A 9,166-nucleotide genomic window follows, 5' to 3' on the forward strand; every position below is an offset into this window, starting at 1 on the left:
CAAATGTCAAGAAATTTGAGGTGGCTCAATGCTTTTTCACAGCACTGTATGTGCATTAGTGGATTTGTTTATTTGAAAAAATGCACACTTATCTTGTTTTTTCTCTTTTAACTTACTGTACCTTCCTTAATAACAAGAACTGCCAAAAATGTGTGGGAAAAAAGGCCATTTTGAAAATGTGGATGAAGTTGAATTATACTCATTTCCTCTTTGTGCTGTTAAAACAGCTGCCTGCTGCCCTCTGTGTTTTGACACTAGGCTGTATCTGACTTGACATACTTACTATTTTATTTCTAGACAAGTGAAAGACAATCCTAAAAGTGCCTCAATCCAAGGCCAGGAAAAGAGCAGTACCACTGTGCAGAAGAGGCCTGTGAGGCCCATCCTTCCTGCCTGCTACAACACAGGTGAAATGAAACAGAGCCAGCAGTAATGTTTTGGTGCATGTGCTTAATTGGGCTCTTACAGCGTCAACATATGTGTTTGTGTTTTAGGTCGTGCTGTGTTTCAGATCATAACTGTTCCACCTGACAAAGAGAAATGTCAGTATTCACACAACAATAATTCACCGAATGGTAATGATCATTTGACTGTATTTCTAATTATTCTTCATTCTGTGCAATTTCCACATTTGTGGCTTCTGTCTGGTTTTATTACATGCCTGCTCTGTACTTGTTCTTGACACATGCAGACCAATTTTATCATGAAGTGTCTCGATGTGACTGTATTTTCTGAGGTTTTAGCTCTCAGTTGATGTGGTTCTTTTTTAACCACAGTGCCACCAGAGAGTTTCTCAGGTCTCAAACCCAGCACTTTAAAGCAGCTCGGCCACGCTGTCCCAACGACCACAGCTAACCAGGTTAACACATACATATGGTTACACACACAGAGAAAAACCTCGCACAGAACTGCAAAACAGCAGAGTTAATTCTTCTTTCTAACTGTCTGCATGCATTTGCATAGGATTTTCCGGGCGCAGCTGACAGAGGCCAGCCCACGTCTTCTCTGACTGACAGGAGAGTGAATATCCTGTCAGTTGTGCCTTTCAAACAGCAAACAGTTTCCAGTTTTGTGAGTATCTTCTTTGCAGTTTATTTTGCTGTAATTGTGTACAAACCTGTACTTTTGTCCCTCTATATTGCTTGTTTGTTGATATTTAGGTAATTTACTTCTTTATTCTTTAAGGATTTGGGACTGTCCACAGCACGAGGCAGGGGTCGGTGTAAGAACCCATCTTGCGACTATATTTATAAGAACAGGCACAAACCTGCAGTGTGCCCGAAATGTGGCTGCGAGCTGACCCAGAAGAATGCCAAGGCAACAAAGGTACACAAAACCTTCCTTCCTCCAATTTTTCTCCAAAGTGCAGGTGCTATAAGGTGCTGTTACAGCTGTAACACTTTCGTTTACTTGTCTTCACTATAATTATTGCAGAAACCTTTAGCAACTTCTGAACACAAATGTATTAAATGCTTTACTTTTACTTTAAAACCAACATTTTTGTATTTTTCAATACAGATCCATTTGTCTCCATTGATTTCTTAATTTCCCCTTTTCAGTCTGAGACTCTGCTGTATCCATACAATCCCCTTAGTCCTGCCCAAAAAGACATCCAGCGTCAAAATACGGTGCAGCTGCTCCGCAGCTCTTTGCAGATTCCTGAGAATGAGACTGAGCTTCAGGAAACATTAACCCTCATCCAGGAGCTCAACACTTTCCAGGTTGTCTTTGTTCAAGTGGCTGATCAGGAGCAGGAAAACAGCGCCGAGGCAGAGACCATGCTTCAGTCTAGGTGGCCTCAGTACTACGAGTCAGCAGCTACTCACTGTGGCCTGTGTAACTACCCTCTCTTCAAAGGTGATCAGAGGTAAGAAGATGCATGACAAGATTAGTTTTAATATCTTTAGTATTCTCCCACCTTGATTATTGTAGTTCACTTTTCACATGTGTCTCCCAGTCCTCCATATCTAACCCCCAGTTACAGCAGGACAGCAGCAAGGCTGCTTACAAAAACTAGTCAGCAGTCACATATTACACCTATTCTCTGATTCCTTCACTGGCTTTCAGTGAATTTGAGAATCCACTTTAAAATTCTGACCTCTGCTTAAATAGCAGAGCTTCTGAAACCTCGTCACTGCAGCCGGCCTCTCCGATCCTTAAACCAGGGTTTTAAAAATAGAGGTGATTGTGCATTTGAGGTTGTTGCACCTAAACTGTGGATTAGCCTTCCACACTCATCAGGTCAACTTCACTGTTACTGGTTTTAACTGCTGAAAAGTCATTTTTATAGGTTAGCTTTCCCTTAATATTTTCCCCCTTGACTTTGACCGTAATTTGCAACTATTTGCTTGTATGTTGGAATGAGTGTCTGACCGTATATGGTTGATTTTGTTTCTGTGTGGTTATCATCACTCTGTGGCTTTTATTCAAACTGTTAAGCACTTTGTAACTCTGTGTTTTGAAAAATGCTAAAAAAGTTATTATTGTAATATCTGGTATCTTACATTATCTGTATCTGTACATTTTAGCACTGTTGCAGGACAGGAGAACTGCTGGCTGCTCACTGAAACTCTAATGCAGACAGTCTCTCTGCAGCTCAAGGTTTGTCTCAATGTTCAGTGTCTGGCCCTGCACAGCTTCACTGACCTTCATCCAGGTAAGCAGAGCCAATTGAAGGTATATTGCACATATAATTATGGGATTTGTTTGAATTAAATAAAGATTCTTCAGGAGACTGGCTACCTTTTGTCTGCAGAAGCTCTCAGTAGGCACAAGCTGGCACATATGTAGTAATGACCAGAAATTGACATTCAGTTATCATAGGCATGAATGCCATGGTAATTTTAATTATTTATTTGAACTGTTCTTTTTCAAAGAAGTATTGGTTCTGAATTTATTCTGGATTTTCTCTAATCCAGACAGGGTCAAAAACATACACAGACTCATCTAAATCTTTCAATAAGTGGTGCTGAGGTTCTACTGTGTTTTTTAACGTGATGAGGCCAAAGCCTATTAAATTCTCGCTGGTGATCCCAAACAACATCAAAACTGGTTTTGAAAGGATAAAACAAGCTGACATTAGACTTCTGGAATGGTCTTCCTAAAGCCCCAGCTTAAACGTTTTTAAAAATGAATGAACTAACCTTATGCCTAAAATGCATAAAACCTTTGACTCTATGTGGATTAGAGAAAATTAAAAATAAATTCAATCCTATGCACCAGTTCTTGTTTTCTAAAGTTGTTAAAGATGTATGCTTCACAATCATTACACCCTGAAAAACAGCTAAAAAATCAACAATACCCCAAAATACCACGACATTTATGCTGTATGTAAACTTCTGACAACATCTGTACATTTATAGGCCCATGCTCCCAATTTGACTTATCCAGTTTTTAGTACACTGTGCTTCTGTGATCCACTGGACAGAAAAGAAGTTGGCAAAGTCTTCAGTCGTGATGGAAATTCCAGTGTTACTAAAACAGCAATGTTATTATGAGTAACGGTGGCTCTGTGAGACCAAAACAGTAAAACTAAGAAGGGTGCTGCAATTCTGTTTGCTTAAAATGTTAGAAAAGACAGCAGTCCACTACTTTTAGCCTTGCTACTCATCAGTCGCTCCTTTTTCAAAAAAGAAATTGGTGCTTGTTCAAATGTTAACTCCATCGGTACCTGCCCTGGAATAGCTTTTCTTCAAAAAGTGCCCTTAAAGGTCAGCTTCTGCAGTAAAATGTTGCATTTACCAGTTGCAGCAATTATTTCACTGATTGGTTAAAAGCCTAGGATATAAGACTCCAGTGAATGCAAATCTATCAGTATTTTCAAAAACTGTTGTCATCGTCTTTCAGCTCCATACTAACCTTTAATAATATAAGGACAGGTTAACGTTTCAACCTGCCTCAATATGGTCAAAGTAACAGATGGGGTTGTTGATGATGCTGATGACTTCTGGCTAACCATGGAGAAACAATATTTTCCTTGTGTATTCATACCAAAAGCATTGAGTGGATATAAACAGCTCTTACTGAGGAAGCTTTTTTATAAGGTGTGGTTTAGCCTGTAGCCATATTCTCTGGCGTCGAGTTGATGAATCTTTCTTTATTCTAACAGGTCTGTTCAACATTGGGAACAGACTGCTGGTGAGCATCGACCTCTTTCTGAAGATCAGGGCCAGCATCAAACTAGGCCAGTCACCCTATCAGGCAGCCAAGACTATAGTGGACCACGTCCCCAGTCATCCTGGTAAAATCCTCTATTACACTCAGCATTTATTGCTTCTACTTTGTAAGAGTCTACATTTTTAAAAATGGCTTTGACAGTCTGTTTTCTCCTTTGGTTTTGGCCTCCAGTCCATTCTCTTAATCCAGATGAATCATCTCAAATTCAAGAGCTTCTCCTGAGTGGCTACTGGGCCTTTGAGTGTCTCACCGTACGAGATTACAACGATATGATCTGTGGAATTTGCGGCGTTGCTCCAAAGATAGAAATTGCACAGAGACACACAAACAATGTCCTGGAGCTCAAGAATGTAGAAGTGAGAGTTTGGTGATAACAACTGTAATTAATGCCACATAACTTTTGTTTTGGCAATGGCTGCTTTGTTTAGATATGTGTTTGACTGTGTGCTCTTTTGTTGTGTCCTCTTGTGACCTTTCTGCAGTTTACCTGGCCTGAGTTTTCAGTGTCAGATGAGGTACATGTGGATGACTTCTGGCTGACCATGGAGAGTGAGGCTATTGAGCAAGCAGCTTTCCCCACAGACATCCCTATCACACGGGTAGATGCTTCCATAATTGCTCCCTTCATTCCACCTTTGATGAGGAGCCCCACTGTTATCAACACAGAGAAGGACAAGGTCTTGCCACACCCTGAGCAGTCCTCGGGTATGTTCTTCCTGTAAATTACTGCTGATTTTAATCTCCACATGCATAAATCATTTTTATTAAGGGGTGTCCGATGTTCCAGTGATTAAATTCTAGTGCAATAAGTACTATATTCAAGCAAATATAATGGAGATTTTTAAGGCTAAAAGAACATAAATGCGTAAGTGTTTAAAAAAAACAGTTTTGTAGTAAACACATCTCACATGACCATTCATGTGCACTGTATGTGCGTAAGATGCTGTAAACAGGAAACGGAGGATTAAAAACATACTAAAAGTAAGATCAAGGATTTCTTTACTCGGACTGCCGATAACATGGAAATGTTACAGAACCACAGGAGCGGCGGGAGAACATAGATTAGGGGATTGTTGCACCAATATGGTGATTTAGTAACGGGTATTGGAGCGGTATCCACTGCTAGAAGAAGTCATTGCAATGAAAAAGCAAAACTATGAAATCTCACAGGTAGCCTAGCCATAATATTTGAGCTTAATATACCCTCACTGGCCACTTTATTAGATATACTGGTTCAACTGGTCATTAATACATGTCTAAACCAATCATATGACAGCAACTCGATGCATTTAAGCATGTAGACGTGGCCAAGACAACCTGCTGAAGATCAAACACATCATTAGAATTATGATTTAAGTGACTTTGACTGGGGCATTGTTGCCACGTGGGGTGGTAATTTGCAAACTAGTAATGTACTGGGATTTTCCCAAACAACAGCATCTCACAGAGATGGTTTACAGAGAATAATTTGAAGAAGAGGAAAAATCCATCATCATCATCTTGCCGCACAGCAAGAAGGTCCTGTTCAATTCCACCATCAGGCCGGGGTCTTTCTGTGTGAAGTTTGCAGGTTCTCCCCGTGTTTGCGTGGGTTCCCTCCGGGTACTCCGGCTTCCTCCCACAGTCCAAAGACATGCAGTTAGTGGGGATAGGTTAATTGGTTAATCCAAATTGCCCATAGGTGTGAATGCAGGAGTGAATGTGAGCAGATGGGCCACTTTAGTAGGAGAGCACATGGTTTTCACGCCTGTTAGTTAACAACAGGAAACCAAGGCTACAATTAGACCACAGAAGACTGGTCTGAGGAGTCTGGACTTTTGCTGCCACGTTTAGATTTTAGGGTGAGAATCTGGCATAAACAACATGGAAGCATGGATCCATCCAGTGTACCCATCTTCTAATGTATAGCACACCATGTCAAAAAGCTCAAATCATCTTAAACATCTTTACTGAACATGACAGTGAGTTCACTGCACTCAAATGGCCTTAGCAGGAAAAAAATCTCAGTGTGATAGAGCACCTCTGGGATGTGGTTGAACCGGAGAGTCACATCATTCATGTCAGTATGGACTAAAATCCCTGAGGAATGTTTCCAGCACTTTGTTGAATCTGTCACCATTTGGACAATAAAGTCCAACCCAGTACTAGGAAAATGTATCTAATAATGTTACTAGTGACTGTATATGACTGAGAAGAAATCAAGGTTGTCTGCATCATCATTTCGGAAAGTCTCAGTTTTGTCTCGCCAGACTTGAATACAGACCTACAGATTTCAAATGAAAACTGAAGGCAGCATTTGCAAAAGTTGGAGTAGTGTGGATCTGAAATATATGTTAACTTGCTTTAAGATGATGGAGTAGGGATGTAGCCATTTTTTAAGACAGCATTGTTCATCATGTGCTTCAGGAGATCCATCAGTTTTGGTACGCCTCATTCACGACAGTCAGCTGAGACTCGACAAGATTGAAGATCACACTGAGGACGAGTTGAGAAAAGTCCTGGACTGCTGTGGGGCAAACATCGCCCCAGGTTCCACTAAGGTACGTGTGTGTGTGTGTGTGTGTGTGTCACTTTTTTCCTACTATATAACTGGAACTGGAACTAAATTTACTACTTATGAAGCAAAATCTTCAAAAATCTGTTTTCTTGATCATTAATTTGCTTTGTTAATTCGTTCATTTTCTCATATTTGTGTGAGAGTTTGTATTAATAAAACCCTGCTTTCTGTCTCCATTTGAATGAATTAGAATGAGCTGCTGGCCTCTCTGATCTCCTTGTACGCAGTCGTTCATAGCGGCCTCTCCACTGCCACACAACCCCCTGCACACCTCACTGCTGGCAAGCTGTCCAAAGTCTGCCCCCACAAGGTAAAAACAGCAGCCAGATGTTATCCAGATGTGTCAAAACAAATGAATTAAATGGATCAACTTGTATCACATGCATCCATCTGCAAGTGTCATTTGGCGCAAACACACCAAAGTATTTTAAAGAAGTAACAAACAAAAGTGATTTGACACACTTTAAAAAGTATAATTGTTTTCTCTGTGATGCCTGTGCCCAGGTCATGTGCGCGTCTAAGTACTTGGTGAAAGGAGAGACGGCTCGTGACCATGTTGATCTGCTGCTGTCATCTCGCTACTGGCCTCCAGTCTATGTTTGTGACAGTGCTCGTCAGGTGGCCCTTTGCACTGACCTGCAGTACCCACAGCTGGCGAAACAAATGTGGGGCAGAAATCAAGGCTGCTTCTCTGACCCTTTTGAAAAACCAGTGGTGTGTGATTCCAGTGTTTAGTGTGATCGAAATAAGCTGTTATTATAGTAGTTTGCATTCAAAAGTTACGAGGTAAACACTCTGTGTGGTGCCTTCCTCAGACAAACTGTCCTTTGTCTTCTTTAGCTCGTGTCATGTCCGGAGCTCCAGGACCAGCTGTACAGTGCTGACCTGTCCTCCGGAGCAGAGAACCAGCAGGTCCACCCCATCACCAAGTCCTCTTCCTGCTGGCTGGTTCATCCTCCACAGGAAACCCAGAAGCCTGCTGCTCCAGAACATCATTCTATGGTCGTCTGCAAAGACCTCGAGCCCTATGTTAGCCTGGTAGGTGAGATAGAGATGGAGAAGGGCGAGGAAGATGACAAGAGTGTTCCGGATAAAGAACAGTCAGATACGCTCAAGAGTGACTCCACAGAAAGTTCTTATAGCGTTCCTTCTGTGAGCCGTGCGCTGAAACAACCTATTGTTTTCAACAACACAGCTTATTATTACCTGTACAACCGTCTGGTGGATTTTCTCACCAGCAGAGACATCGTGAGCCAGCAGATCAGTCAAGTTGTAAAGGCCTGCCAGCCTGGAGAGGTCGTGATCAGGGATTCTCTGTACCGACTGGGAGTGGCGCAGATAAAAACGGATGGAGAGGAAGATGAAGGAACTGAGGTGGAGGGACAGGCACAGGAGGAAGGAATAGAGACGTTTGAGGTTGTTCTGGATGAATAAGCTAATTTGGCTTAGAAAGCGAGATATGTGAGCAAGCAGGCAGGGAGGTGGACTGAATGTATAATTGCTGCAAAAATTTAGAAACATGCAAGTTCTACTAGTGATTGTAGTGATTGTAGGGTTAACCCTGACAATAGTAGTATTTTTAAGATGGTGATCTTGCATCAAGTTGTTGAAACAGTTTTAGAGATGTTTAAGTGTGAGAACAAGTAGATCAGATTGATGGTAATGAAATGTCAAAGCTGTCCTTCTCAGTTGACTAAATGAATGTAACCTATGTATATATATGTTTTTTTAGCAACAGGAAATAAAGATTGAAAAAAGACCAGAACATATATGTAATGTATGTAAGTAACCTTGAGTCCTGCTCATAAATGAGTGCTTTCCTCTGACTGAAAGAATGTAAGCAGGGTTTTATTCACTCAGCTACGACTTCAAACATGAAAGTACATATTTAGCTTTGAATTATTTGGTATATTTATAACCCTTTGGCGTTCCTGCTTTACATTTTTACACTCTTACCTCTCAACTGCCACCCGCTGCCTTTTGGACTGATGTTTATTTTGGGAAGCGATTATAAAATGTTAATTGTAATATATGATAATGTGGTGATAGACCCTTGTTGGTAGTTTTTGCTTTAATTTGTGCCACACTGAATGAGTTGGGTTGACTCAAGTGAAGTAGCCAACCTTTAAAGAAACAGCTGCATAAAAGATATGTAATATATCTGTCTATGTGAAGTATTCGTTTTTTTTTTTCATTTTTTCTGGTGCTGATAAAGATAACGTAGACTTTGCCTGGCAGTTAAAATGAACAATGGATGAACAGAATATATGGAAGTATTGGGGCTGCAGAGTTGTTAGTAGGGACACCTGTTGATCAAGTGGCACCGAAGCAGCCGTGTATAGTGGTAATATGCAAAAGTAGTCTGTAAATTAAACTGCTTCTGTCACAAATAAATGTGTGGGTCAACTTTTCTTGCGAGAGACAGAGAGAGGC

The 9,166-nt window shown here is 41.0% G+C and overlaps 1 protein-coding gene across 5 annotated transcripts in view; it reads left to right on the forward strand.

The window, feature by feature from the left end:
* Positions 1-9,112, forward strand: part of hmgxb3 (HMG box domain containing 3) — a 13,724-nt gene extending 4,612 nt beyond the window's left edge. For 3 of the 5 annotated variants that reach the window (XM_005719862.1, XM_005719861.1, XM_005719863.1), the window contains 14 exons: positions 298-407; positions 495-575; positions 777-859; positions 964-1,071; positions 1,186-1,326; positions 1,560-1,867; positions 2,529-2,656; positions 4,109-4,240; positions 4,348-4,532; positions 4,659-4,881; positions 6,583-6,716; positions 6,924-7,043; positions 7,238-7,447; positions 7,574-9,112. In XM_005719862.1, the coding sequence (XP_005719919.1) occupies positions 298-407; positions 495-575; positions 777-859; positions 964-1,071; positions 1,186-1,326; positions 1,560-1,867; positions 2,529-2,656; positions 4,109-4,240; positions 4,348-4,532; positions 4,659-4,881; positions 6,583-6,716; positions 6,924-7,043; positions 7,238-7,447; positions 7,574-8,167 (2,557 nt within the window). In that variant the 3' untranslated portion in view covers positions 8,168-9,112. Of the gene's footprint in view, positions 1-297; positions 408-494; positions 576-776; positions 860-963; positions 1,072-1,185; positions 1,327-1,559; positions 1,868-2,528; positions 2,657-4,108; positions 4,241-4,347; positions 4,533-4,658; positions 4,882-6,582; positions 6,717-6,923; positions 7,044-7,237 lie in introns of all 5 variants that reach the window. The other 2 variants (XM_005719865.1, XM_013908604.1) reach the window with 2 other exon arrangements.
* The last annotated feature ends 54 nt before the right edge of the window (positions 9,113-9,166 follow it).

This window comes from Pundamilia nyererei, unplaced genomic scaffold (assembly GCF_000239375.1).
Source record: "Pundamilia nyererei isolate P.nyererei 1_Seehausen unplaced genomic scaffold, PunNye1.0 scaffold00001, whole genome shotgun sequence".
Lineage (NCBI taxonomy): Eukaryota > Metazoa > Chordata > Actinopteri > Cichliformes > Cichlidae > Pundamilia > Pundamilia nyererei.